Below are 15024 nucleotides of genomic sequence, written 5' to 3'. Positions count from 1 at the left end.
AGTGTCAAACGTGTCCGATCTGTCCGCCACAATGTCGCAGTCCTACAAGGAAAAAAAAAAAAAAAAAAAAAAAAAAACACGCTGATCGCCGCCATTACTATTAAAAAAAAAAATTATAATAAAAAAAATGCCATAAATCTATCCCCTATTTTGTAGACGCTGAAACTTTTTCGCAAACCGACCAAAAATATGTAGAATACATATTGGCCTAAACCAGTGTTTCTCAATTCCAGTCCTCAGGCCCCCCCAACAGGTCAGGTTTTCAGGATTTCCATTATTTTGCACAGGTGATTTGATCAGTTTCACTGCCTGAGGCTGGGTTCACACTACTACACTACTTTGATCCTACTTTGCTCTGTGTTCAATGTTTCCCTATGAGAGCGTCTTGTAGCGTCCTACACAAGTCGGTCCGACTTTGAAAATGCTCCCTGTACTACTTTTGGTCCTACATTGATCCTACTTCAGGCCCATTGAATATCATTGAAGTCGGACCAAAGTAGTATCCTGTTCATGAAAGTAGGATGGATGTAGGACCAATGTAGCAGAGCAAAGTAGGATGAAAGTAGTGTAGTAGTGTGAACCCAGCCTTAGTAATCACCACAGCCTTTTCATCTGAGGGAAATCCTGAAAACCTGACCTGTTGGGGGGGCCTGAGGACTGGAATTGAGAAACACTGGCCTAAACTGATGAAGAAATTATTATTTTTTGGATATTTATTATAGCAAAAAATTGTTTTTTTTCTCCAAAATGTTCACTTTTTTGTTTATAGCGCAAAATATAAAAACCGCAGAGGTGATCAAATAGCACCAAAAGAAAGCTCCATTTGTGGTGGGGGGAGGACATAAATTTTGTTTGTGTACAGTGTCGCACGACCGCGCAATTGTCAGTTAAAGTGACTTAGCGCTGTATTACAAAAGATAGCCTGGTCATTAAGGGGGTAAATCCTTCCGGTCCTTAAGTGGTTAATGAGCCTGGAGCTCAGCTCCAAGACCGTCCTGTAGAGGCAGACGGTGTGCAACCACTTTGGAAACATTCGGATTGTTTTAAGGTTATTGATTGGCTTAAAATTAGCACAAAGCCTTTCATAGAAATGTTCACATTGGCCTCACAGCAAAAAAACCTAAAAAGTCAGTGGGGTAGATTCAGGTAGCTTTGCCCATTTTTTACAGAGGCGCAGCGCACCGTTTTGCCGCTACGCCTCCGTAAATTTCCTGCGCTACGCTTGATTAACGGGGAGCAGTAGCTCCTTAAATTGCGTGTGCGCTCCGGAAAACTGCCCGGCGTAAGGGCGCGCAACTTAAATGATCCCGTAGGGGGCGTGGATCATTTAAATTAGGTGCGTTCCCGCGCCGAGCGTAGTGCGCATGCTCCGTCGGGAAACTTTCCCGACATGCATTGCGGTAAATGACGTCGCAAAGACGTCATTTGCTTCAAAGTGAACGTGAATGGCGTCCAGCGCCATTCACGATTCACTTACGCAAACGACGTAATTTTTCAAAAACGCGACTTGGGAACGACGGGTATACGTAGCATTGGCTGCCCCTGCTAATAGCAGGGGCAGCCTTACGCAAAAACCGACGTACGCAAACGACGTAAACTGCGTACGCAGGGCTCGTGTAGGGTTGTGAATCGGCGTTAGTATGCAATTTGCATACTATACGCTGACCACTACGGGAACGCCCCCTAGCGGCCATCGTAAGAATGCAGCCTACGATATGACTGGCATAAGAGCCTTATGCCACGCATATCTTAGGCTGCAGTCGCCTGAATCAGGAGCATTCTACTACTATGGTTACGCAGACGCAATTGCTTTTTGAATCTGGGCCAGTGGAATTAGCGGCGCCTACACTATAGAACGTACTTCTCCAGGGGGTCCTCCATCTTTCGGAGGTTTTTGTGGAATCTGGACGCCTGGATGTCTTGGGTCTCGATCTTGGAGGGTAACAAACCTTGCAATCCAAGGATCTGCCTTTCCTGCAGCGTGAATGCCATTCCCTAAACAGACAGAAGAAGATTAGTGGTTGGCCGGTTAGTTGCAACATATGAAAGTCATAAAAAGGAACCTACTTTTGTACAATAGAAAAAAGGTTTGCTTTATTAGGCCCCATTTAGTCTTGTGAACGGGGTCAATCGGGATTAGCTGTGAGATCCCCAACTGGGGTTTAGCTCCCCGCTGAAAGCAATGGGCGGCTGACCACTCCTGCAGCCAATCACAGACATTCACATGTAATTGCTCATGCAGGGATTACCTGCTGATTATCTACCCTGGACGCAGACACTCTGCATTCAAAGTCAATCATTCACAGGTAATTGCTTCATAAGCGATGACATGCGATCGACTACAAACAGCTGCTGGAACTGTCCGCCCCCTATGGTTTTCAATGGAGCTTCTTGCCTGCAGCTAAACACAGGAAGCCAATACAACAATTGAAATAGTTCTGAAATAGTGCTGCTACCCCAAATTATCCTTGATGATTATCGGGATGAGATAGAGACACATGTGCCCCGGATGGGCCCACTACTAAGGCAATCAAAAGTCCAATAATTGTCCAAATAATCACAGGAAGCCCCCATTAGGTCTCCCGCAACTAATTAAAAATGGCCCCATTGCAAGCGTAAATGAGGCCTTACCCTACTTACTTACCCTACTTTCCGGTGGCGGCTGGTGGTTTTTTGTTTTGGGGGGGCCGGAAAACACCCTCCTCCCACGGCACCTCAAACCCCCCCAGCTGTCCACCCGCACTTACCCCATCTAACTGGCGGCACATCAGGCAGCGGCAGGAATCGGGGGATCGGTGGGCACAACAGGCGGCGGCGGCACATCGGGCAGCGGCTCCTGTGTCTTTTCCTCCTCGCTACTGAGGAGCGTCTCCTCCCCTCCTCCTAGGCGTTCAATAGGATCACTTGTCCTTTCAGCCAATCAGGTGACGGGTATCAGACCCGCTTCCCAATTGGCCGGGAGGAGGATCAGTGTTGCAACAGCGAATATTCATTCGCTGTTGTAACACCTGGGTGGGCTTGTAACACAATGCTCTGCGCCCCGAGGCGATCCTATTTTAAAGCCTATTAAAGCCTCTGGCTCTAATCAGATGCTTTAAAAAAAAAAAAAAAAACACCCCCTCCGCTGTAACTCATCGGTGGTTCTTCACAGAGGCTTCGGTGGTTCTTCACAGAGGCTTCGGTGGTTCTTCACAGAGGCTTCGGTGGTTCTTCACAGAGGCTTCGGTGGTGCTTCACAGAGGCTTCGGTGGTGCTTCACAGAGGCTTCGGTGGTGCTTCACAGAGGCTTCGGTGGTGCTTCACAGAGGCTTCGGTGGTGCTTCACAGAGGCTTCGGTGGTGCTTCACAGAGGCTTCGGTGGGGCTTCACAGAGGCTTCGGTGGGGCTTCACAGAGGCTTCGGTGGGGCTTCACAGAGGCTTCGGTGGGGCTTCACAGAGGCTTCGGTGGGGCTTCACAGAGGCTTCGGTGGGGCTTCAAAGAGGCTTCGGTGGGGCTTCAGAGGCTTCGGTGGGGCTTCACAGAGGCTTCAAAGAGGCTTCGGTGGGGCTTCAAAGAGGCTTCGGTGGGGCTTCAAAGAGGCTTCGGTGGGGCGTCAAAGAGGCTTCGGTGGGGCTTCAAAGAGGCTTCGGTGGGGCTTCACAGAGGCTTCAGTGGGGCTTCACAGAGGCTTCGGTGGGGCTTCGGTGGGGCTTCACAGAGGCTTCGGTGGGGCTTCACAGAGGCTTCGGTGGGGCTTCTCAGAGGCTTCGGTGGGGCTTCTCAGAGGCTTCGGTGGGGCTTCTCAGAGGCTTCGGTGGGGCTTCTCAGAGGCTTCGGTGGGGCTTCTCAGAGGCTTCGGTGGGGCTTCTCAGAGGCTTCGGTGGGGCTTCACAGAGGCTTCGGTGGGGCTTCACAGAGGCTTCGGTGGGGCTTCACAGAGGCTTCGGTGGGGCTTCACAGAGGCTTCGGTGGGGCTTCACAGAGGCTTCGGTGGGGCTTCAAAGAGGCTTCGGTGGGGCTTCACAGAGGCTTCAAAGAGGCTTCGGTGGGGCTTCAAATAGGCTTCAAAGAGGCTTCGGTGGGGCTTCAAAGAGGCTTCGGTGGGGCGTCAAAGAGGCTTCGGTGGGGCTTCACAGAGGCTTCGGTGGGGCTTCACAGAGGCTTCGGTGGGGCTTCACAGAGGCTTCGGTGGGGCTTCACAGAGGCTTCGGTGGGGCTTCACAGAGGCTTCGGTGGGGCTTCACAGAGGCTTCGGTGGGGCTTCAAAGAGGCTTCGGTGGGGCTTCAAAGAGGCTTCGGTGGGGCTTCAAAGAGGCTTCGGTGGGGCTTCACAGAGGCTTCGGTGGTTCTTCACAGAGGCTTCGGTGGTTCTTCACAGAGGCTTCGGTGGTTCTTCACAGAGGCTTCGGTGGTTCTTCACAGAGGCTTCGGTGGTTCTTCACAGAGGCTTCGGTGGGGCTTCAAAGAGGCTTCGGTGGGGCTTCAAAGAGGCTTCGGTGGGGCTTCAAAGAGGCTTCGGTGGGGCTTCAAAGAGGCTTCGGTGGAGCTTCAAAGAGGCGTCGGTGGGGCTTCAAAGAGGCTTCGGTGGGGGCTTCACAGAGGCTTCGGTGGTTCTTCACAGAGGCTTCGGTGGTTCTTCACAGAGGCTTCGGTGGTTCTTCACAGAGGCTTCGGTGGGGCTTCAAAGAGGCTTCGGTGGGGCTTCAAAGAGGCTTCGGTGGGGCTTCAAAGAGGCTTCGGTGGGGCTTCAAAGAGGCTTCGGTGGAGCTTCAAAGAGGCTTCGGTGGGGCTTCAAAGAGGCTTCGGTGGGGCTTCAAAGAGGCTTCGGTGGGGCTTCAAAGAGGCTTCGGTGGGGCTTCAAAGAGGCTTCGGTGGGGCTTCACAGAGGCTTCGGTGGGGCTTCACAGAGGCTTCGGTGGTTCTTCACAGAGGCTTCGGTGGTTCTTCACAGAGGCTTCGGTGGTTCTTCACAGAGGCTTCGGTGGTTCTTCACGGAGGCTTCGGTGGGGCTTCATAGAGGCTTCGGTGGGGCTTCAAAGAGGCTTCGGTGGGGCTTCAAAGAGGCTTCGGTGGGGCTTCAAAGAGGCTTCGGTGGGGCTTCAAAGAGGCTTCGGTGGGCTTTGCCATAGATTTCTATGGAGTCTTTAAAGACGCTTTGAAGCATCACTAAAGCTACATGGAGTATAATTTTTTGAATTGAAGCCAAAGCAAACCAAAAGCAAGGTGCAAACAGGACTGTAAGCTAACCATTTTATTTAGTGACAGGAGCTTTGACTGGCATTCAGAAAGCTTTAACAAAGCCTTGTTTTGTGTAAACTAGTCATTAATGTGTGTTGAAGCTGAAGCAAGTGTAAGACCCATTTCATACCGAGGAGTTTTTCCAGTCGGTTTATCGCTAAAAATAGCGCTTAAATACCATCTGAAAAACTCCTGCCCTGCAGTCTCGAGGGCTTTCGCTGGCGGGACCGCTCCAAAAGTCCTGCCAGCAGCATCTGAAGAGCGGTGTGTTTACCGCTCCTTCCCATTGAAAATAAAGGGACACCTCTGCAGAGGCGCATTGCCGGCGGTATTAACCCTTTTCCGGCCGCTAGCGGGGGTTAAAACCACACCGCTAGCGGCCGAATACCGCCGCAATTCCGATGGTATAGCGCCGCTAAAAATAACGGCACTATGCCATCAGCGCACCTCCCGCCCCAGTGTGAAAGGGGCCTAAATGAGACCCAACTGTGTAGGACCTGCAACCCGTTAAGCAGGGGTTAAAGAAATAAAAATGGGGAGGCAGGTGAAAATCTGCTTTAAATAAAAATTCGTGTTTCTAAATACAATCTGTTATGACATTGGTATATGGGACACCCATATTTTTTATTACATTACAAGTCCTTGGTCCAAATCTCAGTCTCTTCCACATTCCAAAGACATGCTGGTAGGTGAATTGGCCCCAGTATGTGTGTACAAATAGGTAGATTCACACACATTGGCCTAACTTTAGGGCGGCCTAGCCTGTTTAGGCTACACCGCCGTAAATTAGTTAGGCTAGTAGTGATTCACAATCTACTTACCTGCTAATCTATGGCGGCGTAGCCTAAAACGAGCGGGCGTAAGGGTGCCTAATTCAAATTGCTTGGAGGGGGGCGTGTTATATGGAAATGAGGCTTGACCTCACGTTTGACGTTTTTTGATACTGCGCATGCGCCGGGCGCCTACATTTCCCAGTGCGCATTGCGGCTAAGTACGCTGTACGGGCCTATTGATTTCGACGTGGACGACGTAACTCCCGATTCGCGGACGACTTACGCAAACGACGCAAAAATTGCGAACCTTGCGGTGGGAACGGCGGCCATACTTTAACATTGTTATTCCACCTCATAGGTGGAATAACTTTAGGCCACCTAAGGCCTTACGGAAACGACGTAATTCGATGGCGTAGGCCTGGCGTACGTTCGTGAATCGGCGTATCCCCTCATTTACATAATCTACGCCGACCGCAATGGAAGCGCCATCTAGCGGCCATCAGAAACATTGCAAGCTAAGATAGAACGGCGCAAGCCGGCCTATCTTAGCTTTGTTTAAGCGTATCTCTGTTTGAGAATACGCTTAAACAAACGCCGACGTAGATTCAGAGTTAGGTCGGCTTATCTACTGATATGCCGGCCTAACTCTTTGTGAATCTACCTAAAACTGTCTATACTTAGATCACATTTTGCATGCCGGTGACTTGTCCTGAGGTGACTTGTCCTGAATGTTCCCCTATGGGGGAAGTTCCTCCACTCACTGCGCAGGCGCAAACTTCCCGACGGAAATCCCCGAACCTCGCCCGGCATCCAGGCTCATTCTTTAACATCCCCGGGGATTGGAGGATGTTAAAAAAAGAGCCAGGAGGCCGAGCGAGCGAAGCGAGCCGTCCGAGCGCAGCGAGGACGTGAGGCCGACTGGCCACTTTCCTCTAAGTCCACGTCGCCCTGGATGCCGGCCGCCGCTCGGGGATTTCCGTCAGCAAGTTTGCACCTGCGCAGTGCTTGACGGAACTTTCCCGATGGCTGGAACCAGCTCAGCGCATCACTTCGCGCATGCGCTGGAACTTCCATGATACATGGAACCAGCACGTCAGATCACCGGTCTCAGGCCAAGCAATTGGGGAAAGTTGAGAAAAGACCTGGTGACCTACTACCTTGTAAAAAAACTAAAAAATTGCCAAGAAAATTCTATGAAAAGGTTTTTCAAGCGTGCCAGCGTTGGAATCGCAGAGTCCGATACGACTGAACAGATATATACATACGAGTTTCTACCCTTATTAAGGCCACATGTGTGACAATATTGGACGGTTCCCATCCCAGGTACATCCAGGGAAGCTCCTCACCTTGTTGGTCCTTGGACTAAGCAGAAGAGCTTTTCCCTTCTCTTTGGTGTGTACGAAGCGTCGTGCCGCGGTGCCATTTACCAGGATTTGAAGTCTGGACAGCATTTTGGAAACCTGAGAACAGCAGGAAATGAAAATAGATTTGTGATTTGAATCAATAAATGAATGTATCTTGTTCATTCTTTAGATCACACAATAATATAAAAACAGGACATTGCAGAGACTGGCAGCAAGCATGTGAGTGGTGAGGTGGAGGTAGAGGTGGTTGCAAAACTCTTACATATACCCAGGCCACAGGTGATACACAGAGATGAAACAAACCCTCCTACATAAGTTGTACCCGTTTATCGGCAGTGTTTTCTACAGCCCTTTAAAGCGGGAGTTCACCCGAAATTTTTTTTTTTAACATTAGATTGATGCTCATTTTGTCAAGGGGAATCGCTTCCGGGTATGGTCTTCGGGACTAGGCGTTCCTATTTGATTGACAGGCTTCCGACGGTCGCATACATCGCGTCACGAGTAGCCGAAAGAAGCCGAACGTCGGTGCGGCTCTATACGGCGCCTGCGCACCGACGTTCGGCTACTTTCGGAAAATCGTGACGCGATGCATGCGACCGTCGGAAGACTGTCAATCAAATAGGAACGCCCAGTCCCGCAGCCCATACCCGGAAGCGGCGGAGAAGATCGCTCTCTAAAACGGTAAGTACTGCTTCGATTAAAAAAAAAACACCCGATTCTCCTAGACAAAACGAGCATCCATCTAATGTTAAAAATTAACTAAGAGACAGATAGAAATGAGAGGAATAGGAGAAGTATTACTAAATCAGGATGGAAGCGGGAGGGGGGACGGTGGGGTGCTTAATCTTTTTTGTGCTCCTTACCATCTCTCTAATAATTCGATAATATAGTTTAAGTAAGTGGTTGAACCACAATGTATAATCCTGTAAAGTAATTCTTGAAATAAATAAAGAATTTATAAAAAAAATTAACTTTTTGGGTGAACCTCAACTTTAAAGTCCAAAATGTATAAAGCTTGTCCGAGCTGTCAGAAAACAGGGAGCTGAAATTACACTCTGCAGAACTCTGTGAGGAGAGCTCCGACAGCTGATTGGCAGGGAGGGACCACCCCCCGATGATTGGAGGGGAGGGACATCCCCCCGACAAACACACACAGAGCTGAAGCTGTCAATCCCAGTGAGTGTGCTGGAGATCCCCTGTTGTCTTTTTTCTCTTGGTGGCAAGAAAACCTGTTGTCGGGTAGCAGAGGAAGGAAGCAGCAGAGAGAAATGGCACTTGGTGCTCTAAATTGGGACAAGTACACACTAAAGAGCAGGGATCTCAAACTGGCAGACCTCCAGCTGTTACGAAACTATGTCCCATAAGACATTGCAAGGCTGACCATTACAAGCATGACTCCCACAGGCAGAGGCATGATGGGACTTGTAGTTTTGGCTATATTTTTTGCCCAAAAAAAAAAAATTTCTCATGCCTTTAAAATCTCTGCATATGTTACCCCTCTACTCAAAACTAGGAACCAGAAGTGCCATTTTACACATCTCTACTGGGTCATTAGCAGGAATGGGGAGATCGGTGACTGGATGCCACCGACGTACCTAAAAGGGTTAAAACGGCTACCTGGAGCTCTTTAATGGGCCCTCTGGTCTTGAAATGTATTGGAACTGCACCGTCTGATTTTATTATTATTGATATGGTGCCAACAGTTTGCGCAGCGCTTTACGACATAAGGGCACACAGTACAGCTACAATACAATTCAATACAGGAGGGATCAAAGGGCCCTGCTCATTAGAGCTTACAATCTAGAAGGGAGGGTCATGTGATACAAAAATGTGATAACTGTGGAGGATAAACTGATGGAGAAAATGACAATACAGTTGCTAGGTGTGGGTAGGAGAGGCTTCTCTGAAGAGGAGGGTTATTAGGGATCGTCTAAAAGCTAATGGAGTAGGAGATAAATGGACAGATTGGAATAGGGAGTTCCATAGGAATAGAGAGGCTCTGGAAAAGTTCTGGAGGCGAGCATGAAGAGGAGGTGACGAGGGAGTTAGACAGCAGGAGGTCTTGAGAGGAACGAAGAGAACAATTAGGTTGGTATTTTGAGACTAGGCTAGTGATATAACTGAGGGCTAAATTGTGGAAGGCTTTGAAAGTTGTTAGTATTTTGAGTTGAATTTGTTGGGCGAGCGGAAGCCAGTGGAGTGATTGACAGAGTGGAATAGCAGACACTGAGCGATTGATATCCACTTTAACCACTTGCCGACCAGCGCATGCACTTTTACGTCGGCAGAATGGCACTGACAGGCAAATGGGTGTACAGGTACGTCCCTTTAAATTTGCCGCCGTGTGGGCCCGCTGTCCCGCGATCGTGTCACAGATCGGCAGAACGGGGGGGATGCCAATATAAACAAAGGATCTCCATGTTCTGCCTAGTGACAGGACACTGATCGTCCACTCCCTTCATCAGGAGCAGTGATCATTGTCGTGTCACAGTAAGCCCCGCCCCCACACAGTTAGAATCACTCCCTAGGACACACTTAACCCCTTACTAGCCCCCTAGTGGTTAACCCCTTTCCTGCAAATCACATTTATACAATAATCGGTGCATTTTTATAGCACTGACCGCTGAATAAATGTGAATGGTCCCAAAATAGCATCAAAAGTGTCTGATCTGTCCGCCATATTGTCGCAGTCAGGCCGCGTACACACGGTCGTTCCAAACCGATGAGAATGGTCCGACGGGTCATTTCCATCGGTTCACCGCTGAAGTGGCCTGATGGTCTGATGTGCGTACACACCATTGTTCCAAAAACCGATCGGGTCAGAACGCGGTGACGTCAAACACACGACATGCTGAATAAAACGAAGTTCAATGCTTCCAAGCATGCGTCGACTTGATTCTGAGCATGCGCGGGTTTTGAACCGATGCTTTCTGTACTAACCATCGGTTTGGACAGATCGGGCAGCGGGCCATCGGTTCGATTTTAAAATTTTGGACCGAAGGACAACAGACCGATGGGCTATACACACGGTCGGTTTGGACCGATGAAACTGAACCTCGGTCCATTCTCATCGGGTTTTGTCCGACCGTGTGTACGCGGCCTCACGATAAAAAAAAAAAGAGAAAAGAAAAGTGACCGGCCTCTCCTGTGCCCTATACAGGCAGAGAAGTGACCAGCCTCTCCTGTGCCGTATACAGGCAGAGAAGTGACCGACCTCTCCTGTGCCGTATACAGGCAGAGAAGTGACCAGCCTCTCCTGTGCCGTATACAGGCAGAGACGTGAGCGGCCTCTCCTGTGCCGTATACAGGCAGAGAAGTGACCGGCCTCTCCTGTGCCGTATACAGGCAGAGAAGTGACCGGCCTCTCCTGTGCTGTATACAGGCAGAGAAGTGACCGGCCTCTCCTGTGCTGTATACAGGCAGAGACGTGAGCGGCCTCTCCTGTGCCGTATACAGGCAGAGACGTGAGCGGCCTCTCCTGTGCTGTATACAGGCAGAGACGTGACCGGCCTCTCCTGTGCCGTATACAGGCAGAGACGTGAGCGGCCTCTCCTGTGCCGTACACAGGCAGAGAAGTGCCCGGCCTCTCCTGTGCTGTATACAGGCAGAGAAGGGAGCGGCCTCTCCTGTGCTGTATACAGGCAGAGAAGTGAGCGGCCTCTCCTGTGCTGTATACAGGCAGAGAAGTGGCCGACCTCTCCTGTGCTGTATACAGGCAGAGAAGTGACCGGCCTCTCCTGTGCTGTATACAGGCAGAGACGTGACCGGCCTCTCCTGTGCTGGATGCCCGACAATCGGGAAGGCAGCCAATGAGTAAATAGCTCTGCTGTGATAATCCCACAATCCCCAGGCTTCACATCCGCAGTAAATAAAGTAATGAAGAATTCAATAGTTACTCATTAGCTGGAAGAGTAATAAAATATTTACTTGATCTTCATACGTCTTGTAGGCTCACACTGAGAGCTCAGTTGAACTTTCAGTTTAGGTAGACCTAATAAGTTCCAGCTGCATCAAAGCAAAAGATGTGCAAAGTCTTACAGTTCTTTAGAAACAAGCCACAGCCCGAGTAGAAAAGCCTGTCCCTTGCCGGCATGTTGTCAGAACAGGACCCTCGACTTCTGTGTGCAAACGGTCTCCCTGCAAATGTCAGATACCCCCCCTTGCTGGGCCACAGCTAGAGCTCTCTGTGAAACAGGGCATGCAAGCTTTGCTGATTGGAAAGCTCTAGCTTGGACTCAGCATAGGGACCTCTGCAGAGAGACCACTGCTTCCACACAGATAAAAAAAAGGTTCCTTCTCTGCAGCATGCTGGCAAGGGACAGACTTTTCTGACTAGGCTGTGGCTTGCTTTCTAAAGAACTAAGATTTGGCACATTTGTGTTGATGCACCCGGAATATATTATTAACCACTTCCCGCCCGGCCCATTGTAAAATGACGTCCACAACGGACCTCTAACGATCCGGGTGGACGTCATATGACGTCCTGGGCTTTGCGGGTGGATATCCGAATGATGCCTGCAGCTAGAGGCATCATTCAGATATCCTTCTCTTCTGCCAGCGATTCTGCACAACGTAAGAACGATCATAGCGGCGGTTTCTTACAGGCGGCGGGAGGGGACATCCCCCCCTCCCGCCGCCATCCGGTGCTTCTCCGGGCTCTCCCGTGCCATCGGGGGCCCGGAGAAAGAATCGTCCGGCGCTGGCAGGAAGCATAGAGATGACTGGTGACCAGATGGTCACCAGTCATCTCTATGACCGTCGGAGGACCCGGGCGCGATGTGATGACGTCACGCCCGGGTCCCCGTAAGTAAACAAAGCCGCGATTGCAGCTGCTAAGCAACAGTAAGCATGAGATCGGTGAATTTTTTTTTCACCGATCTCATGCTTTCAGGCCTGGAGGAGAGATGTGGGGTCTTATTGACCCCGCATCTCTCCATAAAGAGTACCTGTCACACACATTCCTATTACAAGGGATGTTTACATTCCTTGTAATAGGAATAAAAGTGATAATAAAAAAATAAAAATAAAAAAAAAAGAAGTGTAAAAAAATAAATAAATATGTAAAAAAAAAGAAATACATTTTTTTTTTTTTTTTTTTTAACGCCCCTGTCCCCAGTAGCTCGCGCACAGAAGCGAACGCACACGCAAGTCCCGCCGACATATGTAAACGCCGTTTAAACCACATATGTGAGGTATCGCCGCGTGCGCTAGAGTGCCAGCAACAATTCTAGCACTAGATCTCCTCTGTAAATCTAAACTGGTAACCTGTAAAAAATTTCAAGCGTTGCCTATGGAGATTTTTAAGTACCGAAGTTTGGCGCCATTCCATGAGTGTGCGCAATTTTAAAGCGTGACATGTTAGGTATCTATTTACTCGGTGTAACATCATCTTTCATATTTTACAAAAAAATTGGGCTAACTTTACTGTTTTGTTATTTTTTTAATTCATGAAACAATTTTTTTCCCAAAAAAAAAGGGGTTTGAAAAATGATTGCGTAAATACCGTGCAAGATAAAACGTTTCAATGACTGTCGTTTTATTCCCTAGGGTGTCTGCTAAAAAAACATATATAATGTTTGGGGGTTCTGCGTAATTTTCTAGCAAAAAAATTATGATTTGTACATGTAGGAGAGAAGTGCCAGAATAGGCCCGGTATGGAGGTGTGTATAAAAGCCCGGTATGGAAGCGGTTAAAGACTCTGGGTGCTTTCTAAAGAAAATCAACTGTAAGGCTTTGGAAGCTTTTATCTATATCGAGCAGCCTCTCTCCTCCAGAGGTTGCTAGGGGTTCCTTGGGAAACTACCAGTGACACCAATTACCTTTTTGCTTTTGTTGGTCCTTCTCCACCAGGATGCCCTTTTCTATTAATCACCTATATAACAAAGCACCTCATTGACCAATGTAAGGGGGCAAAGCACTGACCACCAAAGTAAGGGGGCATTTCCCACTGACCAAAGTAAGTAGGCATTGTTTCCACTGGTCACCAAAGTAAGGGGCCATTTTTCCCACTGACCACCAAAGTAAGGGGGCATTGTTTCCACTGGCCACCAAAGTAAGGGGCCATTTTTCACAGGCCACCAAAGTAAGGGGCCATTTTTCCCACTGACCACCAAAGTAAGGGGGCATTGTTTCCACTGACCACCAAAGTAAGGGGGCATTGTTTCCACTGGCCACCAAAGTAAGGGGCCATTTTTCACAGGCCACCAAAGTAAGGGGGCATTTTCCCCACAGACCACCAAAGTAAGGGGGCCATTTTCCCCACAGACCACCAAAGTAAGGGGGCCATTTTTCCACTGGCCACCAAAGTAAGGGGCAATTTTTCCACTGGCCACCAAAGTAAGGGGCCATTTTTCCACTGGCCACCAAAGTAAGGGGGCATTTTTCACAGGCCACCAAAGTAAGGGGGCATTTTTCACAGGCCACCAAAGTAAGGGGGCATTTTTCACAGGCCACCAAAGTAAGGGGGCATTTTTCACAGGCCACCAAAGTAAGGGGGCATTTTTCACAGGCCACCAAAGTAAGGGGGCATTTTCCCCACAGACCACCAAAGTAAGGGGGCATTTTCCCCACAGACCACCAAAGTAAGGGGGCATTTTCCCCACAGACCACCAAAGTAAGGGGCCACTTTTCACAGGCCACCAAAGTAAGAAAGCATTTTTCCACAAAGTAAGGGGCCATTTTCACAGGCCACCAAAGTAAGGGGCCATTTTTCACAGGCCACCAAAGTAAGGGGCCACTTTTCACAGGCCACCAAAGTAAGGGGCCACTTTTCACAGGCCACCAAAGTAAGGGTCCACTTTTCACAGGCCACCAAAGTAAGAAAGCATTTTTCCACAAAGTAAGGGGCCATTTTTCACAGGCCACCAAAGTAAGGGGCCATTTTTCACAGGCCACCAAAGTAAGGGGCCATTTTTCACAGGCCACCAAAGTAAGGGGCCATTTTTCACAGGCCACCAAAGTAAGGGGCCATTTTTCACAGGCCACCAAAGTAAGGGGCCATTTTTCACAGGCCACCAAAGTAAGGGGCCACTTTTCACAGGCCACCAAAGTAAGGGGCCACTTTTCACAGGCCACCAAAGTAAGGGGCCATTTTTCTATTGGAACGGGTGCATCCAAGCTACTACCTCTTGTGCAATGTCTGGTGAGACTCAAGAACACAGCACTCAGCCTAGGCGATAAGAAGATTGCCAAGACCCTGAAACTGAGCTGCAGTGTGGTGGCCAAGACCATACAGCGGTTTAACAGGACGGGTTCCACTCAGAACAGGCCTTGTCATGGTCGACCAAAGAAGTTGAGTGCACGTGCTCAGCGTCATATCCAGAGGTTGTCTTTGGGAAATAGACGTATGAGTGCTGCCAGTATTGCTGCAGAGGTTGAAGGGGTGAAGGGTCAGCCTGTCAGTGCTCAGACCATACGCCGCACACTGCATTAAATTGGTCTGCATGGCTGTCATCCCAGAAGGAAGCGTCTTCTAAAGATGATGCACAAGAAAGCCCACAAACCGTTTGCTGAAGACAAGCAGACTAAGGATAAGGATTACTGGAACCATGTCCTGTGGTCTGATGAGACCAGGATAAACGTATTTGGTTCAGATGGTGTCAGGCGTGCAAAGACAAGTGTGTCTTGCCTACAGTCAAGCATGGTGGTGGGAGTGTCATGGTCTGGGGC

At 49.3% G+C, this 15024-nt stretch overlaps 1 protein-coding gene across 3 annotated transcripts in view; it reads right to left on the bottom strand.

Annotated features, from left to right (window-relative positions):
- The window catches only part of ME2 (malic enzyme 2), a 110855-nt gene that overhangs the window by 71446 nt on the left and 24385 nt on the right, over positions 1-15024 (bottom strand). For all 3 annotated transcript variants that reach the window (XM_040336976.1, XM_040336969.1, XM_040336960.1), the window contains exons 2-3: positions 7339-7452; positions 1862-1995 (exon numbers count right to left, since the gene is read on the bottom strand). In XM_040336976.1, the coding sequence (XP_040192910.1) occupies positions 1862-1995; positions 7339-7443 (239 nt within the window). In that variant the 5' untranslated portion in view covers positions 7444-7452. The remainder of the gene's footprint in view (positions 1-1861; positions 1996-7338; positions 7453-15024) is intronic.

Source organism: Rana temporaria, chromosome 1, assembly GCF_905171775.1.
Source record: "Rana temporaria chromosome 1, aRanTem1.1, whole genome shotgun sequence".
Classification (NCBI taxonomy): domain Eukaryota; kingdom Metazoa; phylum Chordata; class Amphibia; order Anura; family Ranidae; genus Rana; species Rana temporaria.
The sequence above is the reverse complement of the archived record's forward strand: the minus strand, read 5'-3'. Positions and strand labels throughout refer to the sequence as shown.